Genomic DNA, 24,614 nt, shown 5'->3' with positions numbered 1-24,614 from the left:
CTCAGGGTGATATAAATGTGTCTGAATTTTGAAGCAAAAGGCATCCCTATTGCTGGACTCCAGCAGCATCATCACAATGCCAAGGCCATGCTGGGCAGTGAGATAACTGGGCCTCATCAACAGCAGCCATGGGTTCGAGATCACATTGCGCCTTTAGCCGCCAGCAATGAGTTCGTCATGGGACTCAGTGCCACAGCACCATACCTGCCATCTGCATCTGCTGCTGCCTGCGCTGAGTTCCCCACAGGACTTAGCGCCTTCAACACCATCTACCGTCTAACTCCTGCCAGAGGGCCTAGTCAATCCTACGTACAGATGTCTCCACGTGCCACCACACTGAAGGCAAGCAGGGCCGTGGGGCTGCTCAAAGTGCTATTCTTGACAGAATAGTAGTGTGCTGTTGACATCATGCTTGTGGCCTACAGAGGCTGCAGGCCTGCTGTCATCAACACAAAGTGCCTAGGCAGCATCCTCTCAGCAGGTGGAAGCCGCCATCTGTACATCAGCTTTGGCCATTTTCAACAGAATGAGGCATGATCTGCTGCATTGAGCCATAACATAGCATGTACTGAAGTTGAATAAAGCATTTTTTACTGTCAGCAGTGTTTCCACTGTACCCTCCAGCTTGCCACCACCACCACCACCACCACCACTCATGCCACCGAGTGCAACTGTGCTCTTCAGAATGGTATCAGGGGAGCTGACATCACCGCAGTCAACAGTGGACAGAATTAGGAAACATAGGGTAAATACTTATAGCTCAACACAGAATGAGGAGGTGAACACAGTGTTGCTACAGGAAGCTGAGTATTGTGTGCTTTATGCTTTCCTAAGAGGTTTAGCACCAGAGGCATCTAGAGAGATCTCCATGCAATAATTAGATTAGCTTTGGATTAGGGGGGAATTGAGATATCAACAGGTACGAGGGATCAGAGAAATGTGTTCATATCAAATGCAAAATGCTTTAATTGTGGGCCTACAAAGCATATGCAGAGGCAATGCTACCAGCCATGAGAGCTAAGAGGGATGGTGTGGACTCCCAACAATAATAGTAGAGGTGGTCTGGAGGTAAGAAGCACCTTCTAAATTTAAGAGGGAACCCCAGAGATGCCAGGATTTCCCAGTACAGATAAATGCAGTAAAAATGAATGCAGAGGTGGAATGTGCCATAGTGGGTGTGAAAAGTGGCAGGAAACACATAGTTTTATTGGATACAGGGGCCCATGTGTCAGTAACCTCAAGAGTGCTAGTAGGTAGCAGGTGTTGAAACCCACCATGTTACAAGTTACGAGGGTTGTTTTTTAAGTAAGGGCCGTAGTTCGCACGGACGTCGCAACAAGCCACCGTGCCACTTGCCGGCATCCTTCCCGTTCACACTGATGCAAGTTGCAGCTCTGTAGCTGATGTGTAAGCATCGCTGTGCTACTTTATAATGTTTACAATTATTGAATCGCCCACCGCGTGAGAGATATGGTCAGTGATACATTTTTTGACCGTGAGAAGACTATCAGCTGCAGAAATTCATCGTCAGTTAACAGAAGTTTATGGCTTGAATGCAATGAGTGAAGGTAAAGTTCATCAATGGGTTAGAGAGTTTAAAAATGGCCGTCAAAACGTCCATGATGAAGAACGCTCAGGCCGGCCCTCTGTGATCACTGATGATTTGGTGGCTGCATTCGAAACAAAGGTTCGTGAGGACAGAAGATTCACAATTTCCACTCTTCCTTTGGAATTTCCACAAGTTTCAAGATCGGTTTTGTACAAAATTGTGTCTGAAAACCTAAACTTTAAGAAACTGTGTTCTCGGTGGGTACCCAGACTCCTCACAGAGGACCACAATGGGAAGAGATTTGCCACTTCATTGGACTGTTTGATTCGTTACGAGGAAGAAGGGGATGACATGTTGAGTCAAATTGTCACTGGAGATGAAACATGGGTATCCCATATCACTCCCGAAAGCAAGTGACAATCGATGGAATGGCGACACACAACCTCACCCGTCAAGGTCAAAGCCAAACAGACACTGTCAAAGCGCAAGATTATGGCAACTGTGTTCTGGGACTGGCACGGTGTTTTGCTAGTGGACTTTATGCCACGAGGAATGACAATCAACTCAGATGCCTACTGTGCAACTCTAAAGAAGCTCCGCAGAGCAATTCAAAACAAAAGGCGTGGCATGCTGACAAAAGGAGTTTTGCTCCTGCACGATAACGCTAGGCCTCACACCTCTCAAAAGACTCGGGATTTGATTGATTCTTTTGGCTAGGAAGTTTTGGACCATGCACCATACAGCCCCGACCTTGCTCCTAGCAATTTTCACCTTTTCCGGTACCTGAAACACCATCTTGGTGGGCAGCGCTTCAATGACGATGATGAAGTGAAAGTGGCCGTGAACTCTTGGCTGTCGGAGCAGGTGGCCGAATTCTTTGAAGAGGGAATTAAAATCTTGGTTGTACGGTATGACAAGTGCTTAAATAAACAAGGCAACTATGTAGAAAAATAGGTAAAAGTGTGTAGAATCAGAAAATAAAAGTTTTTTTACAAAATTATTTGTATCTTTTTTTAAAAATAAAAACGGCCCTTACTTAAAAAACAACCCTCGTACTTGGAGTAGGCACAGTGGTATATGACCCTTGTGATTGGTAATGACGAATTTTTTGTTTGAGACAACTAAATTTAGACAATGGGTGGAAGCAGTGCCTCATCTAAGTGATGGCTACTGTATGATCCTAGGGTTAGACTTTCTGCATCAACATATTGCCATAATTGACCTTTGGTGAGATGTAGTGGAGCCCGGTGAGAAGACATTCCAGCTAGGGGAAGCTGTTGTCAATGTTGATCTGTCACAAGAAACACTTAGTTTACAGGGCAATCCAGTTAAATTGTGAACAATGACATTAATGCTTAATTCGCATGACAGTGTGTTGAGTGGCACCGGAAAGTTGGTATGGGTGAATGTGGAGCCTGACTTACCAAGTGATGTGTTGTGTACAGTGGAACTGCTGGAGGATAGTGAAACATTGGATACAGTATGATTCTGACAGGAGACGAAGCACAATCTGAATGGCACAATCTCTGCAACCAATTTTGGAGGAATTTATTAATCAACAATTGGCTGACAGTAAAATAGAGGAGAGAAGTAGCTCTGGCAGAATATGGAAGTAAATTGTAAATTTATCATAGAAATATGTAGATGGCTCAAAGAAATATCAATTCTTTTGCAAGTAACATTGTTTAAATAGTAAAACTATGACAGATGCCTACCCAATTCCGAACATCACAGAAGCGATTCGTAATCCTGGGCAATGGTGGTACTTCTCGACAATGGACTTGAAGGGTGGATACCATCAGTTACAAGTGGCTCAAGTGGACAGAGCAAAACCTTGGGGACAGTATCATTATGAAGGATGCTGCAAGGATTAGAAAATGCACCAGCAACATTCCAACATTTGTTGGATGAGGTACTAAAAGGATTGACACAGTTATGTCATCAGACACATCAGATACTGATGTATCTGGATGAAATAATCATCTTTTTGAGAGATACGCAGTAGTATAGGCAACAACTGAGGGAAGTATTCAAGAGATTATGGACAGCTATTTGACGCCAAGTACTGAGAAATGTCACTCTATACTACACGAAGTCAACAACTTAGGACCTGTGATAACTATGGATGGTGTAAGAACTGATCCTAGATTAGTGCAAGCAGTGCAAGATTTTCCAATACCAGAAACAACTAAGGGTTTATAATCTTTCCTGGATCTTGCAAATTATTACAGAAAATTCATGAAGGGGTTTGCGGATATTGCAGAACTGCTTATGCAGTTGTTGAAGAAGGGGGTTAAGTTTGTGCAACTAGAGGAATATCAGGGAGCGTTTGTTGAATTAAAGAAAGTGTTAACATCGAGTCCAGTATTGGTGTTTCCGTACTTTCAGAAGGAGTTCATATTCTCATGTGATGCATCAAACCATGCTCTTGGGTGTGTTGTAAGCCAGGAGATTGAAGGTGAAGAACATGCTACTGCCTTTGTGTCAAGACAGCTGAACAGAGTGGAGAAGGATTAGTCTACCACAGAGAGGGATATATGCTTAGGTTGGTGTATGGATTAACATACTTCTGGTTTTAAGTTAATGGAAGGAAATTCAAGGTAGTGACAGGCCATGCTTCTCTGAAGTGGTTACTAAGTTCAAAGGATCAATCTAGTAGACTGGTCAGATTGGCAATAAAACTCAGTCAATTTGAATACAAAGTAATGCATAAACTAGGAAAGAAGCACTGAAATTCAGATGGCTTAAGCAAGAAAATAGCAGTAGTACAAGCACTGTATCAGAGCCTTGCTAAATGGCAAACAGCACAGAGAACCAACAAGGAGTGTAAACAGTATAGCAAGCAACAGTAGTTTAGCAAACACGATGGATTATTGTGTAGAGAAAAAAATTAGAACCACAGGTGGTTGTGTCAGCAGAGCTGAAGCAAGAAGCACTATGTGAAACGCATAATAACGTCTCATCAGGCCATGGGGAAGCAGGGTGATGAATCGGAGAGGGGCAGTACAGTACTGGTGGAAGAGAAGGAAGAATAATGTTGATCAGTACTTCATAAATTGTATAGAATGCGTGCAGCATGCAGATTTTAATGGGAAGCATGTACTAGTGCAGAAGTTGCCAGAAACAACAGAACTGTTTAGTTTCATTGGGGTGGACTTGTTAGAAACACTCAACCAAACACAGAAGGTGATCATTTTGTGCTGACCAAAATATACTATTTTTCCCCTAACAGTGCCACACCAACAGTCAATCACAGTTGCACAAGCGTTAGTTAATAGGTGAGTACCGAAGTTTGGAGTGCCGGAGACAATACGGACCACGGGATGAACTTCATGTCAGACTTGATGGAAGAGTTGAGCCGGTTATTAAAAGTAAAAAAGTTGATACCAAGTCCACTTCATCCTCAAGCTAATGGAAGGACAGAATGAGTTCATTGGACACTTGGGAAGGTGCTTAGTTATTATGTGAATGCACAAAATTTGGATTGGGATATGTTTTTATCCTTCATAATGAGTGTGTATAGCTCTAAAGTGCACAACAGCACAGGGTTGTCGCCATTCAAGATGTAAGAAAATGCATTCTTTACTGTCAGCAATGTTTCCTCTGGACCCTCTGGCCCCATCTCCACCATCACTCACCCCACAAAGGAATTGAAGCTTTACTTTCTCAATAAACATTACACCTTTGAAACTTTTATAATGGGGTTTCCTCACACTGTTATATGTGATGACTGAACAGCTGAACAACAATCAATGGACTCTGGTAAACAATATTTTTGTTATGGTGAGAATTTGTCAGTACTTACTGTTCAAAAGGACTTGGCACACATGTTTGCAACTTCTCATATCTTCAACAGTGACTTTCTCTTTTGGTTCTGTCTGAAGAAACTTTTGCAAATTTGCTAATATGCAAAATTACATTTGGCCAAGTGGAAAGTCACAGCATATTATTTTTAGACAGAAATTTCATCCACAGAACATAGTTAACAGTGCATATCAGGAGGAGAATGCAAATTTGACAAAACACAAAAATGTACCAAAACAAAACCAAATATCTCATTCAAGAGCCAGTAGAAATATACATTGCTACTCATCTCAATGTTGGTATTCATTAGTGTCCATAATGGTATGAGACACAAGCAGTAGGGATAATACTGCATTCCTCTTCATGTGTATGTTAAGGATTTTTCATCTCACACAATAGTTTTTAATGTAGACAAGAAATATCAGCCCACATAGACTGTTAAAATCCTTGCAATGCCACAGTATTTGCCACCACTAGGCTCTCTCAGTTAGTCACCCCTGTCCAACAAAATAGCTCACGCATTTCGAGGGAATGTTTCCACCTATTTGACTTTGACCTCATCATTCACTTCACAGTACCTATTAACTGAACATGTTCGAAATTCACTCTTATTGGAAATTACAATATTTACACCTTTAAAAACATGGAACATTAACAAACTTCCTCTCTCATGTGTAATTAAATCAATTTATCTTTTATGGGACAATTTATAAAGGGTTCTTCAATCTTTGGTACTGAAAACTATGAAGAATTTAAATGCTATATTAAAAACAGTGAATCTTTCTCCATTCTAAGCTTAGTGATATGGGCTGGATATTATAGAGAGAGAAATTCCAGTCTGTGATAGGAAGCGTTCCCTAATGCATCGAGCAAGGTGGCACAGTTGTAACACAATGGACTTTCCTTGGGGGAGTTGGCAATTCAAATCCCTGTCCTACCATCCATTTTTAGCTTTTCTCTGATTTCCATGAAATACTTAAGGCAATTCCTTGAAAACACATGAGCAATTTTCCCCTCTGCCTTTCCCCTATTCAAGCAGTCTCTCTAATGATCTTGTTGGCGACAAGATGTTTCGGAATAACTTTCAGTGAAGCCAACAAATACTGCAATTTCCCTGGGATCAGTTTTTGTTAACCCTTTATAAAGTAAAGATATATAAAAGTAAAAGATATAAAAATATACATATCATATAAACTGACTGATTCACAGGTAGTTGGTAAATAGCTCAAATATACATATTATGTTGATGTTGTTGTTGTTGTTGACACTGTTTAAAGAAGATTTATAAAAATGATATTGTATGTTTTCAGATGCTGATTTCCCACAGATAGCCTCTGTTCTTTACATCTGTTCAATTGTTTTTGACACTTAGGATGGAGTGTAAGTAGAGATTAGAACACATTAGTTAACCACAGCACATTGCTTTCATTCTCATTTTATTTTTTATGTCCCCTTCAAACTTGCTGCCTTTCCACAAATTGCTAGATAATTAAAAATCATATTTCACTGACCTCAACAATAACACTTAAAAAGAGTACTGTGGCCAATACATCTACGTATCTTAGGTTAACAAATTAGTTTAATATTTTGCATGAATTCCTTGAGCAATTTATAAATGATTATATTTACTAATGTCATGAGAATCAACACATTCAAGCGGAATTTTTGTTTCATTTTAACTAGCTTTTTATAAATACCCAGTCTGATTCCTTTCTGTGTCTAGGAAAGCCAAATGATATGTGGCTGACATTCTGGACCTCCTCATAGTCATAGTAGTTGCAGTGTGGTGATGTTATGATGAGAATTCTATGGAACTGTTGTCAATAGAAGCTGTGGTGGAATTTCAATCAGGCAATGGTTATTAAAAAAAAACCATTGCTTCTTCCCTTTGCTACTGTGGTTACATTTTGTATTCCATTTGACATTGTATCATTGTGTCTTCATTATACAGGGTATAAAAAAACTAGCTATACCATATCTTAAAGTATTTGGAGAAGATAAAAATAAACATTTTTTTAACATGACAAAAATGTCACAAGGGTGTCATTTTCATGTTCGTGTTCTACAAAGGTTTTGATGCTAGTGACACTCAGAGAAGGTGTTCCAATTGCTGTGTGATGAATGTTGTTTTACAGATGTTATTGATCTCCTATGGATTTCTTTTTGTGGATGGAGATAAAACATTTGGTGCATGAGACACCAATAGACACTCCAGAAGAACTGATTGCCCATTGTCTGAAGCTGCAGCCATTATTTATGAAACATCCCGTTCTTTCAAGCATGTTAGACAAGCAAGTAGATGACAGTTGTAATTAATGTAAATGGATGATATTTTCAGCAATATCTCTAATACAGTATCCATCATGTGGGAGTTTGAAGACAATCTCTGAACATCACAAGCATCAAGACATTCATGAACCCTAGAGTGGAAATGGTGCACCTGTGACATTTTTATCACATAAAGAAAGTGTTTCTTTTTATGTTTTCTAAACACTCTGAAGTTTTATACAGATAGATCTTTTATGCTCTGTATGTCTGTTTGTCTGTACCAGATGCTCTTGTGTAGATCCTCAGTCTCCAACAATTTGTTCCATTCACTTCTGGCCATGTCTTAGACTACCACAATGAGATCCCCATCAAGAATGCCTCTCTGTTTTATTTTATTCTTTGTCGTGTTCTCTGCCAGTTAGTTGGCCTTCACATTCCCCATAGTCCCAGCGTGTCCCTTGGTCAATACAAGTGATATTCCTTCTTCATACTTCTGACACAGCAACTATTTAGTAGGGCAAATAGCAGCTCCCTTCATCCTTGCCACTTGATGTTAGTGTTTGAAAAGCAGAGAGTGAGTCCATTACTACTACAACATGCTCATCTTGGATTTTCATATAGTTACTTAGAGCTCTTTGCATGGCTAAGTGTTCCACTGTGTAACCTGACATCTCTTTTGGTAGTTTGAATAGTCAATTCTTTTTATTTTTGGTATCTATGCAGGTGCAGCCAACAGAGCCATTCATATTTGGACCCACTTGTCAACACAAACACAGCACTTGAAAATTTTCAAAAAAAGCTTTATGAATTGCTTTATATGCCTGGAACATAAAATGGCATTTTGAACCTTTCCTTAAAATAGGTAGGATGCACATCTGAGAGAGGGGGGAGGGGGGGGGGGACTGTGTGTGTGTGTGTGTGTGTGTGTGTGTGTGTGTGTGTGTGTGTGTGTGTGTGTTTATGAAACGTTCTTTCTGATTTGAATCACTTGGTAACACTGTAGTGGTGAAAAGAAGGATGGCCGCTGTAGTATATAAATGGCTGCCAGTGCACTGATTAGTTGGAGAAGAAACTTTACAGTGAAAAAGTATTGCATATAAGGATAATTCACCAGCATGTGAGGCTGTGGAAAACTGAAAAATACTATGTTTGTTTGCATGGCCATCTTCTGCAGCAGCTGTTTAAATCAGTTATTATCAGTTTCCCTTCTTGAGCTTACTGAAATTTAATTAAAGAGAATTTTACACCAGACACATTTTTCTTTTATTTATAAAGCATCTTTTGTGGTTATTTTGCAAACTTGATAAATATTTTTGTACATTTTTGACTGTCTTAGATTAAAAACAGCATTTTGTTTATAAAGTTGGAGTGTAAATTACTTATGGTGTTTCTGCTTCTTCTCTCCTTGCTAATGCTAGTTAATGTCAAAAGACTTCATTTCACTTATGCACTTGGCAGTTTTTGCCATTGTGCAGTATTTCTTGTGCTGTATTTAGGTTACTTACACTACACTTCAGTATTACAGTGTTTTCGTGCAGGTTGTGAGCATTACCAACCAGTGAATTTACATATTTCTTTTCTTTTAATCTGTGTACTGTGTATGTGTATTTGTGTGTGAGAGAGAAAGAGACAGAGAAAGAGAAGGAGAAAGAGAGATTAGAAGATGCGGGTGGGCACAGGATGAATGTGTGCAGTGTGTGGGTGTGTGTGTAAGTTAGTGTAAATTAGTGAAAATGTCTTGTTAGCTTGGCAGAGATGTGAGAGGAATTTGGGAGGTGGTTGAGGGGGCAAGGGTGAAAGAAATTTCCCCCCCCCCCCCCTGATAGATCACTTAATACATTAAAGATATACACATAATCACAGGCTCCATTTACCACTACCATCTCCTCCCAGCTCCTGTCCTATAATCACCCCCCCCCCCCCACACACACACACATACAAATAAAAACTCAACCCCCCCACCACCACTACCAATCTCCTCTCACATCTCTGCTAAACATACAAGACATTTTCACTAATTTACATTAACTCACACACACACAAATTTTAAAAAAATATGTAGTTTCATAGATTGGCAACATTCACAACCTGCATGAAAACAAATGAATAGACATAAATACTGTCCAGAGTGAGAAACACACATACCTTCAGTTCAATTTACAAAGGGGAAGCGCAGATAACCCAAATGCAGCACAAGAATACTGCACAATGGCAAAAACTGCCAGGTGCATATGTGAAAATAAGTCTTTTGATGTTAACCACTGCTAGCATGGAGGGAAGAAGCAGTGGTTTGGACAATATGTAAACTAACACTGTAAGTAACTTGCACTCCAACTTAAACACCATTTTTGATCTAAAACAACCAAAAATGTACAAAATATGTACCCAATCTGCAGAATAACCATGGAAGATGCTTTATAAATAAAAGCAAAATGTGTCTGGTGTAAAATTCTCTTTAATTAAATTGTTGTAAGCTCAAGATGAAAAACCAATAATGACTGATTGAAAAATATTGTTTCACTGTACTCACACAGATCTGGAAGATGCACCAGCAAGCAGCCGACCTCCTCTAATGGAGGAACCAAAGACCATCATAAAAGTGTTGTCTGATATGTGCATCATCACTCACACAATTGTCAGAAGTGTTGGTTTTAGTGCATGAGGTACTGTACACAACAAAAGTGTCTGTCAATGGGCCCCAAGATCGTTAGTGTTCTTTGAAAGGGAGCTTCACATTGTATCTGCAATAGAAATGTTGAAAATGTGCTAGGGCAAAAAAGATGAGGGTTTCAGCCATCTGATTACAGTGGATGAATGTTGGGTTGTTCACTATGGCCCAGAAATGAAAGAAACAAACAAACAATGAAAACTACACAGTTCCCCTCCTTAAAGGAAGAAAAGACACAACCGTCTTTGGGCAAGGTTATGCTCTCTCTCTTTCTGCATTGTTAAGGAGTCACCTTCAAACACTATATAAAAAAGGAGAGAGACCATTGCAAAACATAACCAAAATCTTCTGACCACTCTGCCGCCCAGGGTCAAGCATGTACCAAGTCAGTGAGATGCTTAGACTCTTGTGTTAGTGTGTTAACTGTAAACTCAACACTCATCTCTTGCAATGACCCCTTACATGAATGTTTCTTCATCATTAACTTGCCCCTGCCCCCCCCCCCCCCCCACACACACACACACGCACACACACACTAAACCATGGTCCCTGCCAAGGTGTGGCGGCTTGCTTGCCTCAACAATACAGATAGTTGCATTGTCGGTGCAACCACAATGGTGGTGTATCTACTGAGAGGTCAGACAAATCCATGGTCCCTGATGAGGGGCAGCTGCTTTTTCTGTTCTTGCAAGGACAACAGCAAGCTTTGAATACAGTAATCAGATTCAAATGGATGTAGGCTGTGGTAGTTACGCAGAGATGAAGAGGCTTGTACAGGATAGACAAGCATGGAGAGCTCCATCGGACCAATTTTCAGACTGAAGACCACAACAGCAGCTTTTTCTAGCAATTCCTATCACAGCCCACTTGATGTTCCTATTGGTCTTTAGTCATCAAATGAGAAACAAACTTAGCTGAAAACTGAAAGATGTTCAGGTTTTGAGTCACAATCTAAAGCTATAAACTAATACACAACAGTTGGCATGCATGAGATCAGTCTTCTGAATGTGAGCACCATCAGCTGAGGTCTAGAGTCTTCTTGGCCAAGCATAATATTTAACTGACAGATGACTAGTTTAGAACCACTTATAATACAGAGTTCAGTCACGGGTATCTTCTCTGAAAGCTTGCATCAAAAGTTAAAATGTTTTCATAAATGTTTACCCACTTCCAGGCAAAACTTCTTGCTGCATCATTGCTTCCATTAATCAGACATTAGAAAAATCTCCACAAATACATTATCACCCTTCACTCAAATAACACTAATTCATAATACAAACGAAACATCAACAATGTCATTACTCAAGAGGTGGTGGCAGAGTCATTATCATCAACAACACATTTCTAGGATCTGCATTGTCATGTAAAAAGAACATAAAGTGCATATGTATTTTGAATAGGTGATGTACACTAATGCTATATATCATTAATGTTATATCAGGCGTCTCTCTTAAGTCATCAGGCACATTTTCTTTGGTGTCTCAGGTGATATTTGCAATTTCACTTTTTTAATGTGTAGCTGGTCTTGGTCCAAACAAATATTGCTCACCATGTCTTTCATATGATACACAATGCTGATAAAAAGTGTTGGTTTGTTTCCCATTACAAACAAAATTATTTTTAAAGCGGTCGATATTTGTGTTATTGACGTGTATTAACAGGGACAGTAAAACACAAAGACTAACCAGTACTCCAGCAGCAAAAACACCACTCTGGCTCATGCTGACTGCTACCATCACGCAATAGTGCTACTTTGTCACTGTTGGAGTACTGGTTATTCATTATAAAAATGAAAATAATCATTTTTTGACAAGATAATGTACCACTAAAATATTGTGCATGAGTTAATAAGAGTGAAAAGCTAAGTAATCTCTCTCTTGCATCTTACCCTATCTTCCAACTTTAAGCTATAAGGTTTTCAAATCTCATCTTGTGCAGTCCCCAACAATCAGTTTTTCCTTCTCATCCCGTTTGGTAAGTCTCCCCTGACCCAGGGTTCTGAGTGTCTTTTCTGAATTCAACCCCTTTTCCTAAACATCTCCAGTTTTTTATCTTCACCCATCTTCCTTCCTCTTCAGCCCTTTGAGCAGAAGAATGAGCCACTGTCTCCAAAAGTTTGCATACATGAAATCTTTATTTTATATGTGTATTCTCCTGCTGCCACTTGGTAAGCAGATTTTTTTATCCATCTAATTACATTATATGGTTAGTCATTATGTTTTACTGCCCTGCTAATACATATCGATGAAACAAGTACCAGACTACACTGAAGTGGGACTGCTTTATCTAATGGGCGTGTAAAATTTGTCTTTAAAAATAATTTTGTTTTTAACATGGAACAAACTGATGCTTTCCACTGACACTGGGTGTTGCATGAAAGACAGATGAGTGGTGTGTGTTTGGGCTGACTCCAGCTATGCACTGCAAACATGAAATGGCAGATATCTGCCGAAAACCGGAGATGTGCTTGACAGATCATGGGAGAGACACCCTGTATTAATCAGGATGTTACTTCCAAGATGAGAGTTAAACAAACTGCTAAAAAAAAAAAGAAAGTCATATTCCACAGATCCCATGGAGAGTAGTCTCTGGGGCGAGGAAAGGAATCAAAGATGAATATTTAATTTAATTTAAGTGCACAACCATAAAATAACATTACATTACTGTATTACAATGACAATTGTGACTTCCAGTTAACCTAAAACATTACATCTAAGGTTTTTGTGGAGATACTCTTCAGTGGAGTGAAGAAGTTGTCCAAAAGGATGTTCTTTAAGTCAACCCAAAACTCTGCTACACTATCTACCTAAAATTTAATTTGTTCTAGTAGGCTGTTGAATATATCTGTACCCATGAATTTAGCTTGTTTCTGTACCAATGTTATATGTTCAAAGTCTTTGAAGAAGTTAATTTTGGTCTCAGTGCCTTTCCCTATCTTTTATGAAAAGAGAAATATTGGTAATGACAATGGACATTAACAAATATAATTGCAAGGTAGTTGTCAAACTACCCAGTTCTTTGGAGAGGTCTTAGCAGGATGTTCTAAAATTAACACCAGCTATAATTCTTATATTACAGTTGGTCTTTAAATATGTCTGCTTGTGTCTGTATATGTGTGGATGGATATGTGTGTGTGTGCGAGTGTATACCCATCCTTTTTTCCCCCTAAGGTAAGTCTTTCCGCTCCCAGGATTGGAATGACTCCTTACCCTCTCCCTTAAAACCCACATCCTTTCGTCTTTCCCTCTCCTTCCCTCTTTCCTGATGAGGCAACAGTTTGTTGCGAAAGCTTGAATTCTGTGTGTATGTTTGTGTTTGTTTGTGTGTCTGTCGACCTGCCAGCACTTTCATTTGGTAAGTCACATCATCTTTGTTTTTAGATATATAATACAGTTCTGTATTCTGAAAATAACATGCCTCATCTTATCTTGAATTTTGCCACAAAATGACTCAATACCTAATTAGTGCATTAATTAAAGATTAATAGTTATCTGTGATGTAAGTGATGACACTAAACAGACAAATTACAGTAAAACTAAGACTTACAATTCTTCCTCATTTCCATCACTTCTTTTATCTTGACTAGCAGAGAGATGATTTGGCTGAATTTCAGGAACACGAGAAACTTCATTCAAGGGGATCTCTCTAAAATCCCCACTATCTGCCATTTATGCTCTTTTACTGTAACAACAAAAGTTCATGAATTATAAATGTTTAATCACCCATCCACACACACACACACAAGATTTACACTAGTACAAGTTTCATATTCTCCAAGTATTTTTCAGCTGTTAGGGGAAATGGAGACTGCAAGTTCATTCCTGTCTTCGCATGAATGAATAATGGATGGTGTAATATTTTTAATGGTCTAAAAACAGAAATTCTCACTTAAACATAAATGAGAGAGAGAACACACACACACACACACACACACACACACACACACACACAGCCACACTCTGCAGAGAATAAACGGTGAGACATGGTTGCACTATGAAGAGGAAGCAGACTGAATGGAGAGGCTAGAACGAGAGCTGAAAGAAATAATGTAAGCATTTACCTAAGCTAAGGAAAAAGATATTTTATTAAGTATGAAAGTAATACAACAGAAGAGAACATAAAGAAGAATGCTAGTCTGAAGTGTTAGGTGTAAACATAGAATATAAGCTTACAAATAATTAGAAATGTGTAAGATTGGAAAGATGAAAGACATGAGTCAGGTCCTCCGATGAGATGGTTCCCCCTGTTGTGAGGATAATGGTTTCCCCTCATTCTCCCAATATGTGGCTCCTGGTAATCTTGAGGTCTGAATGACCTGCCCCTACTTTCTACCCCTCTTTCCTCCCTGAGGAAGGAATTAACTGTTCTAAAGGATAGGATAGTTTTTGTACTTTCAAATATGTCTATAAGCAGTCCTACAATTTTGTCAACTGAAGGTAGGTACTGGTCAGCCATTTTGTGTCCTTGTAATTTTATAGCTTTCTCAAATCCTTTAGGGTGTGCTAGCACTGGAGTGTTAGCACCTACAATGTTTTTACTACAGTGCTAGTGTGGTTAAAAAAAGAAGATAATGGTGATAAAACATGGAAACTCAGCCAAGACACAGTACATACATAGTTTTCACTACTGCTGATTATTATATATAGTGCATGTTTACAGCTTTTGAGATGGCACTGCTCCTTCATATCATCGGCATTTTTGACTAGTCAAATTCCAAATAATTCCTTTTCGCCAAGTTTTTAATAGATTTGATGAAATTGGTTGGCTGTCCTGTGCACAAATTTTGCATGAAAAAAGTTCAACAAACAGTGCAGGAATAGCAACACAGTACTAACACCCAATTCCGTCAAGTACCCTGTGAAGATTTTTGGCACATCTACGTACTGTGTGAACATGAGTCTGATGATCATTTCATCCATCAGGATTATGTTTTGATGACTGTGACTGCTAATCTGAATGAAAATATTATAATTTCTGCATCAGTCACAAGTTTTTATTTTATCTGTGGCACACTTCAACATTTACACAATTGCCATCAGGTAAAAGGCCTCTTTTTACATAACATTTCTTACAGAAATGTACGTGTGGTTTCTTGGAGCATTCAACGTGCCCAGGATGTTATGCTGCATCTCGCACTAATAACAACATGTGGTGTCACCGCCAGACACCACACTTGCTAGGTGGTAGCCTTTAAATCGGCCGCAGTCTGTTAGTATACGTCGGACCCGCATGTCACCACTATCAGTGATTGCAGACCGAGCGCCGCCACACGGCAGGTTTAGTCTAGAGAGACTCCCTAGCGCCGCGCGGGTTTAGCCGAGCGGTCTAAGGCGCTGCAGTCATGGACTGTACGGCTGGTCCCGGCGGAGGTTCGAGTCCTCCCTCGGGCATGGGTGTGTGTGTTTGTCCTTAGGATAATTTAGGTTAAGTAGTGCGTAAGCTTAGGGACTGATGACCTTAGCAGTTAAGTCCCATAAGATTTCACACACATTTCACATTTTCAGACTCCCTAGCACTCGCCCCAGTTGTACAGCTGACTTTGCTAGTGATGGTTCACTGTCTACATATGCTGTCATTTGCAGAGACGACAGTTTAGCAAAGCCTTCAGCTACGTCATTTGCTATGACCTAGCAAGGCACCATATTCAGTTACTATGGATGTATTCTGAACAGATAACATTGTGAATCATGTACCGTCAAGAGCGACGTTCATCATTAATGGATTAAAGTTAAGTATCAAACTAATTACGTCCACTTTCTGAATTCTAATTCCTTGCCACGTTCCGGATCTCACATCAGTATAGTTCTTCCCTCCTCACGCTAGCCTGCTTGAGCTAAAATGCGTGCATTTCGGCCTCCACTAGTAACACGGTGTTGGCTCTTCTGCCAACACAACACAACAAGCCTAGTTAGTTTGCAAATAACATGCAATGAAGAAATTATGCACGTATAAAAATTATTTACTGCGCAAAATCTGAAAAAAAAATGATCTTTCACATGACAAGAGTGGTATATGCAACATCCTGACATGGATAATCACATCTGTCTTGCCATACATTAACAGACACAACCATTACTCACTTCATTGTAATACGTCTTTTAAGTCTATACTTAATCAAAAATGGTATGTAACCCATGAAAGAACCTTCTAGAAAAATACAGGCACCGGACAAAGCCAACTTACTCAGAAAAAGAGTCAAATATTGACTGGTACTGTACTTTTACATTCCCCAGCTAATTCTTCTTAGGTACATGTGATGAGCTTCAGCTTAATGTATATTGCTTTTCAAGGTTCCCAGAGAATTTTGAAAGACAAAAAACAAATCACGACTCAGCAGTGAAATTTCTAAATAATAATAAAAAAAAAACTGTGGATTATCTTCTCAATTATGACCACACAAACACAATATCCATCATGGCATCCCGCCATTCTGTGAGCCCTACATCCTATACATAAACTACAATTCATTCCAAATATTTTTTTATTTAAATGTCCACTTTATTCTGTTTGATGTGAATTATCAAAATATTGTTTCCCTGCAATAAGCAACATCAACTCTTTGGAACACAAATACAATTAATAAGCAAGAAACATCAGCGAAAAGATCCTATGCCTATACAATAAGGTGAAGAAAAAAACACTGGAGAATATCTTCAGGATGCAAAGAAATTCATTGGATAATTGTGGAAACATAAAGCCAATATTAAAGCACAGCAGTACTAGTTCAAACCTTGTACATGTTTCAGGTGTAATGATGAACTTCTTTTGTTAAAATGGTATCATGATTAATTATTTCAAATTCATTAAAATTATAACCCATGCCTGGTGCTATGCAGCTTGTACAGTTAGTTAATAAAGAATTCTCAATTGTATCCACCAAATCTGAAAATAAAATAATCCTTCTTTGGATTCTTTTGTGATTCAGCCATTCACTGAACATTTAAAATTCTGAATCTGCCAAAAAGGAAACATATAAACACTGCTGTGAACACTTATCACTGGAAGAATGTAGTTGTGCTTGGCAATGGAAGGTACATGGCTCAGCGGTGGAAAAAAGGCTACAAAAGAAGAAAGTGAAACTATTTGGTGGTAGCCATGCACGAAAAATTCCAGAATTATTGATAAACAATGTGAATGATGGTGTTCAAGTTTCTGACATCATAAAACCTGAAGCAAATTTTGGTAGTATAATGGTGAATGTTAATGAGGAATGTTCTGATTTCTCAAGGACTGATTGTGCTGTGCTCGTAAGGGGTGCTAATAGCGTCTACAAGAATAGAGCTTGTGTCTTTATAAAGAAATTGTTTAAAGTGCTGGGGTTCCTGGATTTCACCAATGTCATTGTAACAACATTGCCACTAAGGTATGACTTACCAGACAGGCCATGCGTTAACAAAGAAATTAGATATACTAATTTGAAGCTGAAAAGCTTCTGCACCAAATTTGTGAATGTTAAGGTTGTAGACATTAGTAACTATGAAAGAAACTATTTCACACACCATGGAATGCATCTCAACAAATACAGTCAAAGTATGCCAGCTTCTAACATAAGCAATGCTCTTGAAGAGATCTCTCTCACCAACAAAAATAGAAATAAGTCTGTTATTGTGCTTGGTACTCCTTCACAGGAAAACTAACAGAGTAGATCAACTCCCATGGAATTTGGTCCATGTGAAACAAAATAATTGAATGCAGTTTAGAATTAAAGACCAGTGCAGGTGCCACATTCGATGACCAGTTAATGATTGCCTGTTTGATTTAGTTCATAATAATTTCATAATGCATCTTAATATAGATGGATTATCAGTAGGATTGATGAACAAATTGTATGAACTGGAAGTATTTCTGGAGAACATATGTTCTGTAAAAATTATATGTTTAAACAAACACTGGATTAAAAGTGAAAATATAAATTTGATAAGCTCACTTTAAGATTACAATTTAGCAGTGAGTTTTTGTAGAAAAAATGATTTTGGTGGATCGTGCATTCTAGTTGAAGAATCACTAAGCTTTGAAGTCATGCAGACTTTTATTTGCTTGAATGAGGAGCTATTATTTGAAAGCTGCTGCATTGAACTTTTGGAATACAGCGTATTAAGTAAGAGCATACATCATACCCCTGACTATTCAATTAGACGTGCATTTCTAGACAAATTTGAAATCTTGCTGTTTAGGTTGCAGCTAGAAAAATTATTTAAAAAGATCATAATTTTTGCTCACTTCAACATAAATGTAAGAGCTGATGACAGGTTTGCCGTTTCTCTAAAGGACATGTTATCTACAAAAGGTTTAACATTAAACTTTAGTGAGTACACTAGAATAACAGCATCTTCTGCAACATGCATAGATAATGTAGTGCTACAGAGAAGTTTATCTTAGAATTAGGGATGTCTGACAGCTCAGCCATTCTTTACCTCATTGCCAAATTTAGATAACACTGTAACAGCGAAATGAGTCAGGAACTTGCCAACAAAATGTGGATACATTTGTCTCAAGACTAAATGAAACTTCCTCATCGTTCAGCAGGCAGTACTCAGTAAACACAAACTACAGTGGTTTTGTATCAGAACTCATGACTGTTTTCAATGAATGTTTCCCCTTCATGACAGCTTGTGACTGGGGGGGGGGGGGGGGGTCTTGTGGATAACTGAAGGCATCAGGATCTCTAGTATTAGAAAGAGGAAATTGCACATGAAAGCAAAGAACAAACATGATCTAGAGTTTGTCAGCTAAATGGCAAACAGTTAATAGTTTGTCAGCTAAATGGCAAACAGTTAATAGTTTGTCAGCTAACAGTTAATATGTATCAGATGGCATAAATAAATCAAAAGCTGTATGGCAGATTGTCAAGATTGAAATAGATGTTCAGGAACAAAAAATTTTAACCCTAAATTAGAAATAGATGGGGAAATGATTACAAACTCCAGACATACATGCAAAGAATTCAACAGGTGTTTTATAAATTCTTACATAATTGATGATCTCCCTCCTCCGCACAAAAGTCCCAATATATTTCGATACAGATTAAGAGAATTCAAATTTACTCATGTATCCTGCTATGAAGTGACTAACACTATAAAATCCCTAAAAAATCTCAAATCTGCAGGCTGGGATGAAATTCCGACAAAAACGATAAAGGCAGAATGTGATAATATTGCCCCCAACTTGTGAGGTTACAAGGGATACTGTAATAGTATAACTAATTTCCTGGACGTGGTAATGTTTATTGTGGAAGAACAGTTGGGGTGTAGCAAGCACAAGTCAATATATTTATGGAGTCATCTTCTTGATAAAGAGAGGAGGCAGCATATAACAGTTTCACATTGAATTGCTTAGTTACATAAGTGCCTATGTCTCATTGCATAACTTGGTACATACATTAATAATGTAAGGTGCGCTTGTCTTGCTAATCATTGGATTTGCTGGGTATCTGACCACTGAAATAGGAGTACTCCATAAACATAAGAGCTCTTCAAAATAGTTCAAAACTCAAATTTAAAGCATAGTAGCAGGGATAATATTTTGGAAATTAAAGAACATGTTTTATATAAAAATTAAATTGTAAGGATGATTGAGAACCTCTGCATAATAAGTTATTGTCTTTTATTGTGAAGGTACTGTTCAGTTTTCGATCTATGTAGAGCAAAATGAGTATTTTGTATGCCACGCCATTTAGGCAAAGACATGATTAAACAAAAGAGGGGTGAAACTGCCAAAAAGCTGGAGTGCCCTTAAATATGTAAATAATCTGATGATTGTTTACAAAATAATATAAGGTATTTAGTTTTACGTATTTTAATATTGTAACATTGTAAATGCATGTTGGCCATGTTTATAAATAATATATTTGACTAATGTAGTGTCACGTGACCGGACACAGGACAGAGGATAGGGGACAAAGGTCAGGTTCTTTCGATCGTGGTCCATCGGTGGGATAAGGTCGGTGCGGCTAAGAGCCGCCGACATAGTATCATGTGGCCATCAGTTTGTTTTGTGGATGTGATTTAGTAAAATAAAAACGTTTTCATTCTAAACTGTTGTCGGTGTAAATCATTTGTGAACAATTGTGATTTAGACAAATACTTGGATTCATTCACTGCTGTACTTAGGCTGGCTATTTACTCAATATAGGGCGCGAATGCAACTGTGCACAACCGAACCCCTTTTGCAGACGAGTTATGATAAAAGGTTTTGTACAAGCCCGAGTGAAGTTGCAAACTCTGTGACATAATAAATCAATTGTTTGATGAAGGCTGCTTTCTGGACAGGCTGAAGTATGCAGAAGTTTGATCTATCCACAAGAAGGGCAGGCAAGAGGAGATAGGAAATTTTCACCCAGTATCAATACTACCAATTATTTCTAAAATATTTGAGCAAATAGTGTGTAAACAATTAGAAAAATACAACAAAAAACATACCATTATTCTTAATAATCAGTATGGGTTTAGGAAGGGCCAAAGTGTTGTGCGTGCTATTAATGAACTAATCACTAAAACAAGCAAATGCCTTGATAACAAGGAGTGTGTACCCAGTATTTTTTGTGAGCTCAGTAAGGTATTTGATATGGTAAACCACAAGCAGCTGCTACTCAAATTAGCTTCTTATGGCTTCCATGAAAAATCTTTCAGTTGGTTCACATCTTATCTCAAAAATAGGAAACAGAGGGTAGTTGCCAGATGTAGAAGTATGAAACTAGAATTTGGTTGCAATAATTACACAACTGTTATTTGAAACTGATAAACAGTACTTTATTCAAAATAATCTCGATTGCTATTTATACATTTCTCCCACCTCTCTAGCAGGCTATGAATGCCGCGGGGGCAATAAAAAAAAATCTTCTTTTGAAGTGAGCCAGTCAGCAAGCCATTTTTGTACATTACCATATGAACTGAAGTGTTGTTTAGCGAGAGCGCGTCCCAGTGATGCAAACATATGATAATCAGAGAGAGCCAAGTCTGAAGAGTAAGCCACATGCCCTAGTATTTCCTAACTGAATGCCTCGATCGTTTCCCTGACCCATTTTGCTATCTGTGATGGGGTGTTATCATGGAGCAATATGAGTGTGACCTTTTTCCGTATTCCGGTTGTTTTTCAAGTAATGCTCCATTTAAATCAATCATTTGCTGTTGGTAGTTGGTAGTGGTCAGTAACAGTTTCACCAGATTTTAGCAAATCATAATAGATGACACCCTTCTGATCCCACCAAACATAGAGCACTGCCTTCTTTCCAAAGTGATTTGGTCTTGCAGTGGATGTCGATGGTTTGCCTAGATACACCCATGAACTAAGATGCGTAGGATTCTCAAAATATATCCATTTTTCATCATCTGTCACTATTTGATGGAGAAACGACTTTCTTTTGTATCTGGTGAGCAGCATTTCACAAGTGATCTTTCAGTTTGCTTGCTGTCTTTCATTCAGTTCATACAGAACCCATTTTCCCACTTTCTGCTCCTTAGCTTTCAATCAGACAGAAATGGCTTTCTGTGTCACATTCAATTGCTCCTAAAGTGTCTTCATCAAATAAGGCCTGAAATTCATTGTGTTCGAACTTTTTTGGTGGTTTCCTGTGCTCGTCGGTTTTCGCATCAGAATAACCACTTTTGAATTTTTTGAACCACTCGAACCAAGAGCATGTTCGCTGAAAGCTTTGACAAGCATTCAATGCGATTCTGCAGCAGTTTTCTTCAAATGGTAATAGAAAACCAATGCCTTCCGCAGATCATAGTTCGTAGGCACAAAACTCAACATGTTTATGGGTTCAAAAAAGACACCAATGTATAGAACTTGGGTTACTGCGTGTTGACATTCATTGTCAGCCGTTACAGGAAGCAGATGGCAGTGCAGATGTAGTCTCACAGGCCCTACTCAGAATAAATATCTATAGGGAAATTCTGGTTTCATACTTCTACACCTGGTATACAACTTAAGGGCGAGAATGCTTGCTGTAGTTGGAAGGAAATACAAGTAGGTGTACCCCAGGAGTACATACTAGGTCCGTTACTATTTCTACATTATATAAATGACATGCCAGGTAAGGTAACTTCAGATACGGTTCTGTATGCAAATGGTTCAACAGCAGTAGTCTGCAGTAAAAACACTGAAGAATTAGCACAGAAAATGAAACAAACTCTTCAAGAACTAGAATATTGGATATATAACAATGCTATGAAACTAATCCTAACAAAAACACAAATTGTACAATTCAGGACCAAACAAACTGTTGAATATATAACACAGTTAAGTTATGAAAGCAGAAAACTGATCACTACAGAATCTGTTAAATTTTTTGGAGTTACCATAAACAAAAACTTGTCATGGTCTGATCATGTTGGTTGCTTACTGAATGGTTAAATATTTTTGTTTACACAGTGACAGTTCTAAATAAAGTGACTGATTTAGCCATTATGAAAATTGTATGTCATGCACATGTTATATCAGTTGTATGATATGACATAATTTTTTGGGATGTTTAAAACAGAAGCCTCCTGAGAGTTGAAGCTACAGAAAAAATTATCAGAGCTGTGACTGGAACAAACAACAGACAATCATGCAAACCTTTATTTGCAAGCCTTGACTTATACATGAAACACTTCTCTTTGATCTAAAAAGCCAGATCTTTTTGAAAGAAATTCGTTAACATATGCGTATGAAACAAGGCACAAACAAGATTACATGTTACCTTGCCACATACCAACATTATTTTAAAATACTCCATATTATGAGTACATGGCTTTGAAGCTTAGCAATAAAATGCATTCAATTCAAGGACTGCAATCTAGAATGCCCAGGTGCAAACATTGAAAAATATTTAAAAAGCAAATATTACTACAGTGTGGATAATTTTATAAGCAAGGAAGACAAGTAGAAGATATTACTTTTGTTTTGTTTTTCTGTTTCTTCTATATTATATTGTATGTGTATGCTCATGTTCTCTTCTAATGGAGGTATATGTTCTTTTTATATGTGTCCATACTTACAAACTATCTATCATGTAAATTATATATCTAAATATCTAGATGTATACGCCTTTTATGGAAGTATGTGCTCTTATTACGTAAGTCCATATTTATAAACTGGAGAAACAAACATGAAAAATACTTAAAAAGAAAGATTTTAAACCATTGTGGAAAATTTTAAGAAACAGGAAGAAATCTAACATGTATTTATCTTTTTATGTTGTAATGTGCTTCTGGGAGCATCTTGTTTTAAGGTATACTTAGGTAGGCATAGAATTATTCATCGACGGGACACCAATGTTTCAATCAAATGATTGTATATAACATGTCATGTGACAATAAAGATTCTATTCTATTCTAATCTCGTTCATGCCAGTGCCCATGCTGTTTTCCCCAGGATCCCTGGCACCACTGTCATGCCCTGCATCATCTCTGCTGGCTGATGCACTAACAAGAGTCACACCTTCTCCTGTCATTGTGTGGCTGACTCCACATATAAATCAACCATATTTTAACCAGGTTCAATGTGTAAGATGTCAGATGGAGTCAGCTCAAAACACATCATTGTGTGGAATGTAATGCAGCAAATATGAAAGCAGAACATATTGTTATTTAAATACTTCACGAGAAATCTAGTTTCTTTGCCTTCCTTTTGCATGTGTAGATTACACAGCTTTTTAACAAGGCTATAAATAAAGTTTACATATCTCAGTCTCATACCTGTCCAAAAGGTTACTTGTTACTATCATTGTAAGCATTGATCTTGGCTATAAATGTAGGGATGTATTCCCGACACCATAGTTTTGCAAAACATCCACATCAACATGGGTCCAAGGGCGTTATGAATGGAATTCCCTGCAGTGATCCCCAATTATGCAACACATCTCAGATGTGAATTTTTACTTCATTCGTCTTTACAGATATTCTTTTCATAATTTTTAGTTTGATTGTCTTTCATTCCATTTTGTGTATATTAGAGTAACTTACTGATCAGATTTCAAGAATTGGTTGTCATCAAGAAACCCAATAACACAAGGTGCTTCAAAATGAATGACTTAATTTTAAACGGTAGTAATTACAAAACTTGGGATATACCAGCAAGGAAATATGTGTCATTTGAAAGAGTGTGGCCCATAATTTAAAAAAATCGCCATTAGATGTTAGTCAATGCATCTTCTGTTTGCAGTCAGTCAGAAGTAAGATGGTGTCTGCTCAACAGGAGACATTTTGTGTGCTGCAGTTTGCAAAGAGTGAGTCAATGATTTTGATCCAGCATGTTTTTCATCAGAATTTTAGCACTCATCACCTGCACCCAAAAATATTCATCATTGTTGTCACCAATTTGAGGAGACAGCAAGCTTGTGCA

General features: G+C 38.1%; 1 protein-coding gene across 6 annotated transcripts in view; it reads right to left on the bottom strand.

The window, feature by feature from the left end:
• LOC126253797 (ATP-binding cassette sub-family C member 5-like) overlaps positions 1–24,614 on the bottom strand; it is a 546,227-nt gene that overhangs the window by 468,407 nt on the left and 53,206 nt on the right. For all 6 annotated transcript variants that reach the window (XM_049955254.1, XM_049955255.1, XM_049955256.1 and 3 more), the window contains exon 2: positions 13,836–13,970. In XM_049955254.1, coding sequence (XP_049811211.1) covers positions 13,836–13,957 — 122 coding nt within the window. In that variant the 5' untranslated portion in view covers positions 13,958–13,970. The remainder of the gene's footprint in view (positions 1–13,835; positions 13,971–24,614) is intronic.

The sequence above is a fragment of the Schistocerca nitens genome, chromosome 1 (genome assembly GCF_023898315.1).
Source record: "Schistocerca nitens isolate TAMUIC-IGC-003100 chromosome 1, iqSchNite1.1, whole genome shotgun sequence".
Taxonomy (NCBI): domain Eukaryota; kingdom Metazoa; phylum Arthropoda; class Insecta; order Orthoptera; family Acrididae; genus Schistocerca; species Schistocerca nitens.
Note: the sequence above shows the minus strand (reverse complement) of the source record. Positions and strands in the feature narration are given on the sequence as shown.